The sequence below is a fragment of the Chelonoidis abingdonii genome, chromosome 5 (assembly GCF_003597395.2).
Source record: "Chelonoidis abingdonii isolate Lonesome George chromosome 5, CheloAbing_2.0, whole genome shotgun sequence".
Lineage (NCBI taxonomy): Eukaryota > Metazoa > Chordata > Testudines > Testudinidae > Chelonoidis > Chelonoidis abingdonii.
This window is the reverse complement of record NC_133773.1, coordinates 106,812,752-106,828,616: the sequence shown is the minus strand read 5'-3', so window position 1 is coordinate 106,828,616 and position 15,865 is coordinate 106,812,752. Positions and strand designations below refer to the sequence as shown.

General features: G+C 43.8%; 1 protein-coding gene across 5 annotated transcripts in view; it reads left to right on the top strand.

Moving 5' to 3' along the window:
- Positions 1-606: 606 nt before the first annotated feature.
- Positions 607-15,865, top strand: part of PCDH7 (protocadherin 7) — a 417,657-nt gene continuing 402,398 nt past the window's right edge. For all 5 annotated transcript variants that reach the window (XM_075066540.1, XM_075066539.1, XM_075066538.1 and 2 more), the window contains exon 1: positions 607-5,844. In XM_075066540.1, the coding sequence (XP_074922641.1) occupies positions 2,680-5,844 (3,165 nt within the window). In that variant the 5' untranslated portion in view covers positions 607-2,679. The remainder of the gene's footprint in view (positions 5,845-15,865) is intronic.

Sequence of the window (15,865 nt, the reverse complement as noted above, 5' to 3'; positions counted from 1 at the left end):
CCCGCAGACAGCCTGCGGGAGGTCCACTGGAGCCGCCTACCGCCCTTCCGGCGACCAGCAGAGCGAACCCCGCGGCATGCCGCCTCAAGCACGCGCTTGGCGTGCTGGGGCCTGGAGTCGCCGCTGCCTCTGGGGTTTGTTCTCCTGAACGTGTGTGCAGGACTGGGAAAGCAGGATTCCCCACTTCCTGCACCATGCATGCCTGGTCCGTCCTCTCTCACCAGCCTGTCTCCCTCCGTGCTCTGTTGAATGCAAATGGAAGGGACAGGTCTGAGAGCCAGACATCAACCAAAAGAGCAGAGGCATGCAAATGCCATGGGCAATTAAGTGGCACAAAGTCAAAAGAAGGAGAAAGTGAACTAGGGATGCAAGGATAAACAAAGTTGTGTCGAGGTCTTTCACATTCAAGTTGATTTCTTACTTACCCAGGTAGGCGACACTACGTTTTAGCAATCACTGAAGCAGTAAGTCCCTATTCAGAATTAAATCTATTACTTCTACTTACATGTGTTTATTCTCCTAACCCTCCCCCACCCTTCCCACACACATTCTCTCTTTCTCTGAGGGTCCATTTTCCCAAGAAACACACAGATGCCGTTGAAGATGTGCATTCAAATCACTGAAAGAGGCACAATAAAGACAAAACCCCCAGCACTGGGGAACAGACCAGCGAAATCCTGAGATCTCACTCCCCTTTCCTCCTTGGAGTTTGATCCTGTTACAGTCACTGCAGCTCATCATCTGGCTAGAAAAGCACCAGCGGACAGAAAAGGTGCGAATCTATGCAAAATGAATTGTTTGACCAACATGATGCCACAAAATGCCGTCCCCAGCGCACGGAGGGGCTCTAAAATAAGAGGAAGAACAACAATTTGCTTAACAATAATTGATCGTTGAAGAGTCAGAAGGTGGTGGTGACGGGGGCTTGAGGGGGAGGAAATCACGGGAGACCATGGGTTAGAGAGAGCAACAGCATCAGCACTGTGGTGTGTACCAAGGATGGGTTTGAAGACTGGGCTGGTGTTTTGCGATCAGCAGCTATCCCACTTGCAGCAGCAGAGGGTAAGGCTGGGCTTTCTGGAGTGCAGTGCTTGGCTCGTCCTCGCTCCCTCCCTCCCTCGGCGTGTGTAGCGCAGGCGGCTCTGCTGCTGCAGCGTCAGGAAAGAGCCGCCGAGAGAGGCTCCAGCAGCTCCCACCACTTTGGGCAAACTTGCTGGTTTACTGCTTTTTTCCGAGTGGGAAGCGGCGCCTCAGTTGCCATTCAACATTTTAAAGCACAAGCCGCTTTGGTGTGAAAGCGCCTGAACCACACTTCTCTGAAAGGCACAAGAGAGGAGGCACAACTACAGATTTCACCCGCCGAGGCGATGAGGTTCAGAGGAAACAATTGACTGGTATTATTTTCTTTGCAAAGAGGACTGCTTTTTTATAAATCGCAAAGCGGTTCTCCCCTCTCCCCTTTGCCATTCTGCTTATATGGATGTAATTCAAAATCTGTTAATTCACGTGGGGGATCCAGTTACATCTCGTTCCGCTCCGGGTATATTAACGAGAGAGCAAAGCAATAACCGCCTTTGGACACTTAGCCTTGTTGCTAACCTTTGAACTGAAAGAATCAAGTTTAGATCTGGTTACCTGCATTGGGACGGAAAGGAAGAGAGAGAGAGAAAAAGAGAGAGAGAGAGACTGCAATCTCATTTGTGAATCGCTCTCACAGTGCTGCAGATCCAGATTGCCATAACACATGCAGTGCAAATGCAGGTAAGGCACACACACAAACTGCGGATGCAAAAACAAACTTGGGACTGTTTTGTGTGTGTGTATGTGTATTGCTCCAGCTTTGGAAATTCTGGGCAAACGGCTTCTGCAGTTTTTGTATCGTTCCTTTGTGACTAATGACCTTGCGCAGAGTTATTAAAAAAAAATCCTCTACGGAGAAAGAACTGAACATTTTAGGCGATCTGTGAAGATGGATTTGGGTGCTTTTCTGCTAACTGAAGGGGATTTTCTGTGGACTGCTCTGTGATATAAGGGGTTCTCGCCTACCCACTGTACAGCTACCGATATTATTGGGGATTTTTTTTGTATTTTTCTTTGTTTTTTATTTTTAATCAGTTATTTAATTGTATTTTTTGCCCATTGCTAAGAGGATTGGGAGTTTTCCGGACACAACCCCTTTGAATGAGACGATTCACATTTTTTTTCCGTGTGCGTGCAGAGTGGGGAAAGAAAAGAGCTAATGCCCTAGCCGTAAACGGCTGAGAGAGACAGAGGCGAGAAGAGTGTGAATTGTACTTAACTCTAGGAGCAAAGAAGACGACCTGGGGGCGGGGGGAGCTTCGAATAGCACCGTGCTGCTCCTGCTTTTATTACAAACCTTGCGAAGTGATTACAGTAAATCCAGAGAGGAGGAGGAGGAGGAAAATCCCGTCCTATCTGTTGAGATGAATCTTTAAAAAGCAAAATACACTGTCCCATGAACTGTAAGCATATTGCAACTGGAAGGAAGGGAGGAGAAGAGCCAACACCAGGGTTTTGCTCACCGATTGCGCCAGTTATGAGACAATAAGTTTCCCGGAAGAGAAGGATTTTATAATTGATCATCCGCACGCTGAGCATTTCTGTTGGCTTGTCACCGGAGTTGGTGGGAGAGAGGAGGGGGTTTTTGGTGCGAAGAAGATGAGGAAGATGCGGACTCTCTTTGGCTTTGTGCATTGCTGCTGCTGCTGCTTCTTGCTCCTGCTACCTCCTCCACTCTGGGTCAGCCTGGCCGCGGCCAAGCAGCTGCTGAGGTACCGGCTGGCCGAGGAAGGACCTGCCGACATCCGCATAGGCAACGTGGCTTCGGACCTGGGCATCGTAACGGGCTCTGGAGAGGTGACATTCAGCCTGGAGTCGGGCTCCGACTACCTGAAGATCGATAACATGACCGGGGAGCTGAGCACCACTGAGCGGCGCATAGACCGCGAGAAGCTGCCGCAGTGCCAGATGATCTTCGATGAGAACGAGTGCTTCCTGGACTTCGAGGTCTCGGTAATCGGCCCTTCGCAGAGCTGGGTGGACCTCTTCGAAGGCCGGGTCATCATCCTGGACATCAACGACAACACCCCCACCTTCCCCTCGCCTGTCCTCACCCTTACCGTGGAGGAGAACCGGCCCGTAGGGACCCTCTATCTGCTCCCCACTGCCACCGACAGAGACTTCGGTCGCAACGGCATCGAGCGCTACGAGCTGCTGCAGGAGCCCGGCGGCGACGGGGGCAGACGCGGAGGAGGGGGGTCGGCTTCTGCAGCTGAGAGCGCCCTCTACCCCGGTGGCAGTAAGAGGAGGCAGGAGCCGGACGGGGCGGCCCGCAGCAGCGTGTTCGAGCTGCAGGTGGCCGACACCCCTGACGGGGAGAAGCAGCCGCAGCTGATTGTCAAGGGGGCGCTGGACCGAGAGCAGAGGGACTCCTATGAACTGAGCCTGAGGGTGCGGGACGGCGGCGACCCGGCCCGCTCCTCCCAGGCCATCCTGAGGGTGCTGATCACCGACGTGAACGACAACAGCCCCCGCTTTGAGAAGAGCGTCTACGAGGCGGATCTGGCAGAGAACAGCAGCCCCGGGACCCCCATCCTGCAGCTGCGGGCCGCCGACCTGGACGTGGGGGTGAACGGGCAGATCGAGTACGTCTTCGGGGCCGCCACCGAGTCGGTGCGGCGCCTGCTGCGGCTGGACGAGACCTCGGGCTGGCTCAGCGTCTTGCACCGCATCGACCGGGAGGAGGTGAACCAGCTCCGCTTCGCCGTCATGGCCCGGGACCGGGGCCAGCCGCCCAAGACTGACAAGGCCACGGTGGTGCTGAACATCCGCGACGAGAATGACAACGTGCCCACCATCGACATCCGTAAGATCGGCCGCATCCCGCTGCGGGACGGGATGGCCAGCGTGGCCGAGGACGTGGTGGTGGACACCCCCATCGCCCTGGTGCAGGTGTCCGACCGCGACCAGGGCGAGAACGGAGTGGTGACCTGCACGGTGGTAGGGGACGTGCCCTTCCAGCTCAAGCCGGCCAGCGAGGGCGAGGGGGAGCCTCAGAACAAGCGCAAGTACTTCCTGCACACCTCAGCCCCGCTCGACTACGAGGCCATCCGTGACTACAACGTGGTGATCGTGGCCGTGGACTCGGGCAGCCCCAGCCTGTCCAGCAACAACTCGCTGCTGGTGCGGGTGGCGGACACCAACGACAACCCCCCGGTGTTCGGCCAGGCCGTGCTGGAGGTCTCCTTCCCGGAGAACAACTCGCCTGGGGAGAGGGTGGCCACGGTGGCGGCCACGGACGCGGACAGCGGCAGGAACGCCGAGATCTTCTACTCGCTGGAGCCCTCGCCCCTCTCCTCGGAGGCGCCTGGCGGCATCTTCAGCATCGACCCGGACTCCGGGGACGTGCTGGTGCAGGCTGTGCTGGACCGCGAGCAGCGCGACACCTACGAGTTCCAAGTCACGGCCCGGGACAAGGGGGTGCCGGCCCTGCAGGGCTCCACCACTGTGGTGGTGCGGGTGGCCGACCGCAACGACAACGAGCCGCGCTTCATGCAGGACGTGTTCACCTTCTACGTGAAGGAGAACCTGCAGCCCAACAGCCCCGTGGGCATGGTGACAGTGATGGACGCCGACCGGGGCCGCAACGCCGAGCTCAGCCTCTCCATCCAGCCCGGGGAGCAGGACCAGGCCGCCGGCATCTTCTCCATCGAGAACGACACCGGCACCATCTACTCCACCGTCTCCTTCGACCGGGAGCAGCAGACCAGCTACACCTTCAAGGTCAAGGCGGTGGACGGAGGGGAGCCGCCCCGCTCGGCCACCGCCACCGTTTCCCTCTTCGTGATGGACGAGAACGACAACCCGCCCGCCGTCACTTTCCCCAGCAACAGCTCCTACACCGTGCTGCCCCCGTCCAGCAACCTGCGCACTGTGGTGGCCACCGTGCTGGCCACCGACGCGGACACGGGCCTCAACGCCGACCTCAACTTCAGCATCATCGGGGGCAACCCTTTCAAGCTCTTCGAGATCGACCCGGCCAGCGGCGTGGTGTCGCTGGTGGGCAAGCTGGCCCCCAAGCACTATGGCCTGCACCGCCTGGTGGTGCAGGTGAACGACAGCGGCCAGCCGCCCCAGTCCACCACCGCCTTGCTCCACGTCTTCGTCAACGAGAGCCTTTCCAACGCCACCGTGGTGGAGAGCCAGGTGGCCCGCAGCCTGCACACGCCCCTGGCCCAGGACATCGCCGGCGACCCCAGCTACGAGCTGAGCAAGCAGAGGCTCAGCATCGTCATCGGGGTGGTGGCCGGCATCATGACGGTGATCCTGCTCATCCTGGTGGTGGTCATGGCCCGGTACTGCCGCTCCAAGGGAAAGCACGGCTACGAGGCGGGCAAGAAAGACCATGAGGACTTCTTCACCCCGCAGCAGCACGACAAGGCCAAGAAGCCCAAGAAGGACAAGAAAGGCAAGAAGGGCAAGCAGCCCCTCTACAGCAGCATCGTCACCGTGGAGGCCTCCAAGCCCAACGGGCAGCGCTACGACAGCGTCAACGAGAAGCTCTCCGACAGCCCCAGCATGGGCCGGTACCGCTCGGTCAACGGCGGCCCAGGCAGCCCGGACCTGGCCAGGCATTACAAATCCAGCTCGCCGCTGCCCACTGTCCAGCTTCACCCGCAGTCCCCCACCGCCGGGAAAAAGCACCAGGCCGTTCAGGAACTGCCCCCGGCCAATACTTTCGTGGGGGCAGGAGACAACATCTCCATTGGATCGGACCACTGCTCCGAGTACAGCTGTCAGGCCAGCAGCAAGTACAGCAAGCAGGTAAGGCTGCTGGGGTCACCCCCTAACCACTTCCACACAGCTAGCCCTCCCATCCCGAGCAAGTAGCTGTGAGAGCTGGGAACCGTCCCTGTTACACTCAGACGGAGGCAGCGCTCTAGCCAGCAGCAACTATTGTAAGCGAGGGAGAGAGTCAGTCAGGGGATCCCCTTTGTACTTTTCCGTACTCCTCCGTGCAGGCAGCCAGTGTAGCCAGCGGCAAGTACAGCTGGCAAGTAAGGAAACCAAAGATACCCCATCCCCTCCTTCGGGCCACACAGCCTGCCAGCTAAGTGGCAGTAAGTAATGAGCAGATAGAGGAGTAGGGGACTCCCCACTAAAATTACTCCTCCTCCCATGGTTCACAAACACAGGAGGCAGCCTGTAGCAAACACGGTATAGGTCATAAGAGTGAGGGCAGAGGGGCCCCTCCCTCCAAGCCAGCTACCGAGTGAACCCCTAGAAGGGAATCTGAGACCTCCTTATTAGCCCCCAACACACACATCCAGCTAACAACGAGAACAACGTGAGAGCTGCAGACATCCTCCCCCTCACCACACAGTCTTCAAGCCACAGATAACCAGCCAGTAGTAAGCACAACAAGCAGGTAAGGGAAACAGAGACATCCCCATTACCCATTGCCGCCACCACCACCCACATATACTCAGCCAGCCACCAGAGTCCCTTTGAAACAGGCAGCCATCGGTATCTTTCTTTCAGAGGGAGGTGCATCCACTAGACAACAAGGTTCCATTGAGAGAGAGAATTCTTTCCTGCATCCCAGGCAGCAGGGTCCTACTGAGAGAGGGAACTGTCCTCTGACTTCATTCAGACTCTCTATGGCATTGTGTATATATGTGTGTGAATTTGCAGCCACCATGCTTAAAGGTTGGGGGATCTAATTATGGGTAATTTATTAAGATTCAGATCTCTCTATAATATATGTGCCTGATTGTGATCTTTTTCTTTATACCACTAGTACCATTGATTTCAGAAGACTGACTCTTGATAAGTGAAAATGAGCTCAGAATTGGCCCCTACTTCTATAATAGTTTAACTGATTTGGAGGATATTAGATAATGTTTTCACCTCTATTAAATTCATAAGGCCCCAGTTTTGCCACCCTCAATCACACTGAGTTGTATCTGAATGTCAGTAACGGTAGTACTGACTTCTGTGGTATCACCAACTCAGTAAAATATTTCTGAATTTAAGGGCGATACAAGTGACTGGTTCTGATCTTAGTTACATTGATGTAAATCAGTCACTGAAGTCAATGGAGTTCTGCCAGTATAAAAGGAAGATGCCAGTGTAATACCTGGCACCAAATTGGTGTAACGTACTGGAGAATCAGGCCATTATAATAATTCAAACCTATATTTTTATTTTATAAAGCATATGTTGAATTTTGAGCTGAGATCATTTTCCTTGACTTACTTTGTTGGGAATTTATATGCTAAGAAAAATGTTTTGCAGTTGGCACTGTCATGGGGGGGGGAGGGGAGGATCTGTGTAAGATGAACATGATGAAAGTTTTCTCAACTACTATGCACATTATGCATGATACTATAGATAAATGAATGCAGATTCATGCAAATACGGTGCCAAGTTTGGAACATGGAAAATCTGTCAAATTTGACAAAAATGCTTTCTTTCCCACTTATTAACATGCAGATATGGTACACAACTACATGTTTTATACTTTGAGGTGTCTGTTGGTGTACTGAAATTGACTTTTATAATATGCAACCAGTATTTGCATTCTGCATGGTGGAATAATATATTGTAAGTAAAAGTGAGTTTCACAAGCCATTCATTCTTTCAGCTGAGCTACAAAACTGGTGTGATTGATGTAGTATTTGCTAATATTTTTTTTGTGTGTTGTTTTACTAGTCGTACTAATGTTTTACAGAACATTTGACATAGTAGTTTCTTGGCAAAACATTTCTTTAACTTTTTCCCAGGGAGACCATTATAAATTTACTTTTGAAAATATTGCCTATATAAAATGTAAAATACTATAAAAGTTCACAAGCTTCCATCCACTAAGGTTTATTAAACACATAGTAGATGATGCCTCTTTAGTGATCATTATGTCAACACATGAAGTATAATCCATGCTAATCAGATACTAAATCTTTCTTGCTGCCAGAATTCATCTCAAAATATGAATTAAAGACTGTCAAAGGTATAATTTGTTTTTAATGAAAAAAATGGCTTGTGTGTTAAATGTAGGAACTGGTAAGAGATTAGACTATACAAATGACTACTTGTGCTGATAAGTGCTTTCTTTGAGGTTACTGTGCAAACATATATTGATTGTATCTTGTTTATTAAATTATTTAGAATATTTTCCCAGGAAATATTTTTGATGTATAATACGTTATGAGATGTCCTTAGAGAAGAAAATAGCTTACTACACTTTTACATACAACAATCAAAGTGGAAGGAACACATCAAGAAAAAACTCTTAATTTATCTAGTTTAAACAGCTCCCTTCCCCCCAACCCCGTGTCTCAGTTAAGTTCCGACAGCTTTTTGTGATAGTAGTTTGGTTATAAAGCTCAATATAATTGAGTAATCTATGGGTGATATTTTAATGTTTTAACACAGGACTTATTTGAAATATAAAAAAGTTGACATTACTCAACATTTTGGTTTAATATCTTTATAAGTATTGTAACAAGTTTTCTTTGGATAAAATAAATAACTTCTTGGAATGGTCAGCATACACACACCCACAAACATGCATATAAATTAAAGGCAGGACAGTGGGTATTAACTCAGAGGACAGTAAGAATAATGTTAAATAAAAGCTTACAGGATAGATTTTTTTTGGCAGACTGTTTCTGTTACAGCCATCCTATGGGCACTTGCTAACTTGCTGCTGAGTAACATTTATGTGCTCTTGTGCTTTTATTTATTTTAAATTTTATTTTAACATAATAATGAGTATATCAGGTGGAGGTTTATATAAATAACCTGAACTTTTCATATCACAGACATTAAAATTTGAGCATTGACTGACTCACCAGAGTAGGTATTCATATTCATGAACCCTTAAACCAGGTGATATTCATGCTCAGTATCTTATTTAGAAGGAAAGGTGACACATTTAGAAATCAGCTACTATCAAATAGTATTAATTTTATCTTAGTTTAATTGTACATGCAAGGTAAAACAAGTGGAATATTAGCATGCATATTACAGCAAGAGATTAGCTGAAACTTGCATGTCTTTCCTCGTTTACTCATTGACAGTTGCCTTTATTCCATGGAGAGATTAGAAAGTACATAAAGTTTTAAAGACAAGTAAATAGACAAACCAGGAAGTGCCCTTCCTGAAGTAGATGAGGGTGATATCCATTATCCATTAATGTAATTAGACTTGGTAATTGATACATCTTCATACCCACAATATTGTTGTCAGGGGAAAGGTCTCCATTTACAGGACCAAATGGTGTGCTCAAGTGAGTACACAGGTAATGTCTTTCCATTCTGGTTTTGTGTTGTGGTGTACTTTTTTTCTTTAAGGCAACATATATTTAGTTTTAGAGTTAGTACCTCATCCTTAGTTCTTCAGGGCATTTTGTTTGGTGCAGTACCATGTGAGACACTATAAACCACAAAAATCAACAACAACAAAAACACCTCTTGGCATAAGTATTAAAAATAATAGATTTTAAAACTAAATTTTGTATTGGATAAACTACTTACTTTTAATAAAGTTTAGTTAGATATTAAAGCATTAGACACATCATATTTAACCTTCACTTTACAACAAATCTCTATTTTTCCCTCCTGAATTACCTTAAAGGAGCTTCTTTCAAGACTGTTCTTGTCTTATTAATATGAAGTTTCTGTCCAAAATAGTATATTATTTTAGACCCTGATTTAGCAGTCCATCCCTATTCAGAAAAACACTTAACCACATGCTTAACTTGAAGCAAATGCTTAAGTCCCATTATCTTCAGTGGGATTTAAACATTTGCCTAGAATTAAGCATATGCATAAGTGCTTTGATAAACAGGCCTGGATTTAGGCAAGTGCTTTGCTCAATGGAGACCTGATGACCTGATCTTCAAGGTGCTAAACACTGCCTGTGAGATGATGAACAACATCCTTAACTTCCAGCAAAGACAATAGAAGTTAAGGCAGTTCAGCACATCACAGAAGCAATCAGCAGCTTGGAGGATTGGCTCCCTAATCATAACTGTAAACAAGAAGTAATAATTGTCTATTATGCAGTATCGCTTGTCAATTAATCTTTGTGAGTTATATTCCACTTTGCTTTATAATGCAAAACAATAGAGAGACACAAGAAAAGATATTTGGGCAAATTTCATCCACTGAAACTTTTAGGCATGTATGTGAGATTTTCATGTTAACGTCTGCTAGAGGTCCCCCTCCTCTTTTTTTGTTTATTCTGTTGATGTTCACTGGTTTCTCTTTTATTTGCTATGCAAAGATGATGTCTGAAGAATGGGATCTTTAAAATATTCTGGATGCTTTTTCAAAGAAATATATGTCACCTTCGGTGTGATTAGAAAGAGCTATGTAAGAACCTGTGAATGTCACTATCCCTTTGCTTGAGGTACATTGTTGCCTATCCAATTCTATAATCCTTTATGAATTACCCTCATGCTTCTGCTATTTGGAAAATGTGCTGCTTAGTGAAGAAAACTGTTATCACACCTCAGTGTGGTGACAAGCCTACCTAGTTGCATCTCTATAACAATACAATTTTTAGAAATTAATTTTTAAAAAATCTTCTGAGTATGCTGTTCAGTTAATCGGTTTACACAGTATTGTACATTAACAGTCTCTTAGATTGTGGAAACATTGTATATGACTGGTTATCATATATGTGAGTTGTAATTATATGTATGTATAACTCCTGTTGAAGTTAATGAGCGGTTATGCCTGGTGCATCAAGGAGCAGTCAATCTTAAATGTACAGTTTAACCGGCCAACCAGACATCCTCTTTCTTCATAATATTGTATGTAAAACAGTTTATAAAAGATATGGACTAATCCCCAAGAGTAAAGTTGGTCATGACTTGTGCCTTGACTAATTTTCTTGAGCCTAATCAATGTTTTAAAAAAATCTTACTTTAGCACTAGCTCAATGTTGAAAAGAAGTGTGGAGCTTTGGGATGAGGTGTAACATTTTAACATATAACATGGACACAGTTTGGAGATAAGTTTCTAAAAGCATAGGTAAATGTTCTGTCTTCAGTTTGCAAAATAGTAAATATTCTACAGTTGGTTTTAGAAATGGCCCATATTTGTCACTTAGTAACAAATCATTTTGGAAACAGGGACTAATTAAACATGGTGATACATCTTTTGAAGTTTTTATTAGCTCTACTTAACACAATGTGTTCAGTTAATAAGTAAAGGCTTTATTTTCCTGTTCAGTGAAACCCTCATGTCCTGTGTGCAAAAAGCTAACTTACTACAACAATCATCCCTCACTCCAAAGGGATGGAATCTGAGTAGAGGTGGAGTGTCATGCTTTGAAGGACTAAAGAATGCCTATTGTTGAGGGCAGGCGGGAAAGCAGGCATCTTCAAAGGGCTAGGATGTGATTTACTAACTTTGACAGCTCCCTGACTGTATGTATGGATATTTGTCTAGACCAGTAACACATTCAGCAATTTGGTTATTGCTGTGTCAGTCTTTGTGTCATGACCCACTGATACGAACATATTCTCAGAACTTGTATTTCCCTTTCCTTCCTGAGCATATTAAAATACTCCAAAAAATTAAATATCTGAATTAAAGAAATATATATATATATAAAGTGTGGAATGATTGGGTTGGAGAATATTCGTCCTTATACACTTGTGATACTGAAGCATATGTATATATAAATGCTTCTTCCTTTCTGCCTGCTTAGATACCTTGTGCCCCAATATTTATTGCAGGTTTGACTGACTAGTATTTTTGCAGACTAACTTCTGCCCTGAAATGACAGGCAAATTTCCTTGTAAAGTTGATCGGTGGAAGTTTTAGAATGTTTGTGCGGTTAACTTTTCAGCGCATTGCCCTTAAATAGAAAACTTGGCCATGATTTGGTTTGCAGTAAAACATAATCATAAATCATCACACTTCAGAGTTCAAATCTTGTTGGTATTTTCCTTGTTAGCTAATGACCTAAATCCTTTAGAAGCACTCTGAATTCTTTACTATAATTAGTTTAAACGTGTCATGTTATTTTCTTTTACTTATGGAAATACTTAAAGTACAACTTTATTACACATATTTGAGAAATACAGTTCAGCTTCTTACAACCAGGCTTCTAAAGCATGTTTTCAGAACTTTTGTTTATAGTAAATGTTAAGGAACTGTTAAAGCTACAAAATGAATTCCCTGTATTCATTCTTAGAATGGGTAAAATATATTGAATATAAATTACAACATAACCTTCTCCATATCCTTTTACTGTTTCATACACTAACAGAGGAGTTTGTATGTCATATGTCTGGGAGATGTGCTCAGTATCGTTTTTATTTGGCTTGATTTCTCTTATCTAAGTGAGAGATTCGGTTGTCCCTAGTTATATCATGTTTTGGACATTTGTAGTGTTACTCTAAATGTTGCATTCTGCAAATATTTTGAAATGACATTATTAAACTCAGTCTTCATTATCACCCACATTAATGAATTAAAATCTAAAAGGAAACAAAGATTTACATTGCATAATATCTCTTTTGAACCAAAAGATAGTAAGAGAACAATTCCAACTTTTACACAGAATGTAAGTGACACCTTAATATTTATTGACCATGCCACGCAAGGTGACTTGCAAAAGTAAATTACCCAATTCATATATCTTTACCAATATGTGCTGAATGCCCCCAATAACCAGTATAAGAAGGGCATTCAGAGTGTTATTATGCAAAAATATCTTTATTTTCACTTTCAGATTGATCCCACAATGCCCATTCCTATGTTGCTTTGTTAACTTCCACTCTGACCTGATACCTTAACTTGTACTATGTTGCTATGTCATATATACCACAGAATCAGTCTTGGGGTTTGTTACTATTTTTATGATTTTTGAAATTTGCAAAAATTTTTAAAACCAAATACCATAATATGTAAAGGTACAGTCTGTGACATGCTGGCGGTCAGATAAAATTATCAAAATGAGCCCTTCTGACCTTAAAAATCTGAATACAAAAGAAATTTGGAAAAACACTCTACATATAAAAAAAAAACACAATATATACTTACACATCTCTACTGTGATGGGACAGCTGCAGGTGCAGGAACCATTGTGTTTCTGAGGTCGCTATTGTATCAGTGTGATGGCATATCAGACTGGAGGGGAGCCAGCTGAGAGTGGTGGGGATGGATATAATGAGAATTGCATGAATGAAAGAAAATAAAGTAAGCTTTAAGGTATTTTGTGTTCTTGGTTCCTCTCTTAGCCTGGGGGAAATTCAGCAAATATTGGTAACGGAATTTTGTACTTTACTTTTGTAGGCCACTTACAAGTATCAAAAATCCAAAACTACATTCAGTACCAAAATGCCAGTTCAGCGGGCTACTTAAACATGTTCCTAACTTTAAGTATGTGAGCAGTTGTAAGTACTTTACTGAATCAGGGACCAAATTCTTTCTTGTGTTACACCAGTGCAAGTTTAGTGAAGCTGACTGATTGCATAGTTGTACTTGAGAGTAGAGTTTGTTCCACACTTTTCAGAAAACAGGAGACATAATTTAATACAAGATGTGAACACTGAGTAACCAGAGTTCCTTAAAAAGTGCAGTTTTTTTTCCCTGAGGAGGAAAAAAACAACCAACCAACCAACCAAGCAAACACTTGGAACCAGTAAAATCTTATGGATTCTTGACATTGGCTATGCAGTCTTGTTTGAACAGAACTGGGCTTTTGAGTCAGATTCAGAACAGAGAAGTTTAGAAAATTATCTGATTTCTTTTTCATTGTCTTCATCCTTTAAACTGGTCATTTACCCACTCAGAAACTTGTTCTACTGCCATCCTTACATTAGCTTGTACAGATATTGTTGTGGCATGACTTCCAATCCATAATTTTATTATTCTCACAAAGGATCACAAATAGTACACTAATTCTTATCTTATAAATGAAAATTAGGTGCTTAAAACAAGCATTTCATACTTCTTTTCCCCTAAAACTTAGCTTGGTCTATCCTGACACTGGCAAGCATAATCTATTAAGTAGTAAAGATTTTATTTTATTGGCACTTATTCAACAACTCAAAAAGAAATACCTCAAAACCTCATCTTTTACATGATTAATGGTTTAGAACCTTGACTGTGTTGTTCAATATTACTTGCCTGAATATAGTGAGCAGGATTTGGCCCTATATCAAATGCAAAATGCAGGACTATTATTGTAACAATATTCCCAGAAAAAGCTGCAAAGAGTCCTGTGGCATATTATAGACTAACAGACGTATTGGAGCATGTATTCACTGACGAAAGCTCATGCTCCAATACGTCTGTTAGTCTATAAGGTGTCACAGGACTCTTTGCTGCTTTTACAGATCCAGACTAACACGGCTACCCCTCTAATAGTCCCAGAGTTATGTTTCTTGGTTCAGGAGAGTATAACTCCATTCTTAAGTATGTTCTTGATCGTACTAATGGGCAATGCTGGCTATATATGCTCAGATATCTTTGTTAAATCTACTGGGCAATCCATTGTGCGTATTTGATCATGCAGTTGTGTGCTGTCCCCTAGTGTGCATACAAATGAGACAGATTTGACCTAAAATGCTTGGCTACTTTTGAAATTAAAACTTTGCCACCCCGTTGAGGTCATGTACATTGATTGACCAAATCTGGCCTAGGCAAATCTATGTAATTTACTAAGTTTAAAACTCTAATTCTGTATGCTAAGTTTAACCCACAACAAATGTTCTCATTGAAATCTATGTCTCCTAAAATGAAGATTAAAAACAAAAATGGAAACACGACTAATGAAGCAATAGCAGGTGCAAATATAATAGACATTAAATTCAATTGTTCTTTTTTCAGTGTTTTCATTACAGTAGTGTCAGTTAATATTTTATTATTTTTACCTCCCCCAATCTTTATTTTTTGCTGCTTTTCACATGCATTTGGCTTGATTCTTTAGAGGGTTACTCCACTTTTATGCTAGTGCAAGTCCCTTACTTTCATAATGGACATAAAATTTGAATAATACGATGGTGAATAAAGCTCCTGATCTCCCTCTATGTGCACTAAAGAGGTTGTAGTGACATTGCGTGTGTACTTCATTATATCAAAAAAAGGAGATTTTAGTTGATGTGAAAACAAAATCATTGATACTTTATGAATACATAATTATGTTACAGTTGCCTTATGAGTTTACCAAAAGGCAGTAATTGATTCCTTTGAAATAAAAGTTATTTTTTCTGCAAGTAATTTTGTGAATTCTTGTTAGGTGGGAATAATTGTACTGGTAATTGCAAGCCCTCTATTTAATTACAGGTCACTACATGCTCAACCAGTGATCTTGGGATATAACTGTTTTACAGATTTGGAAAACTCATTCATAAGAATGATTTGAATATGTACTTGCAATTTCATTCTGCTGCCTGCCATCTAAGGGACTGAATCTGCTACCTTTACTCACATTGAGTAATGTTTTACTTCACAAGTAGTTCTATTGAAATAAACTAGAATATTCATAGAACAGGTAATGTTTAGCGTACATAAGGATGACAAAACTGGGTCCGAAATTAAGCAGCATCCATTTTCTTTGTGGCTTTGAACCATCAGTGATTTTCTTCAGCAATTATAAAACATACTGTGCATCTTGTAACTTAACAATTAATACACAGAGACAAAGGGGATGATTCTGATCTCAATAACTCACTTGAACAGGTGTAAAACAAGCAGAAGTGAGATCAGAACCATTCCTACTTATTCTTCTTTATACTTCTTGGCCTTTTATGAGAGCTATGAATTGGGGATCCTACTCACATATAAGTTAATAACAAAACTCTCAATGACTTATGACAGCA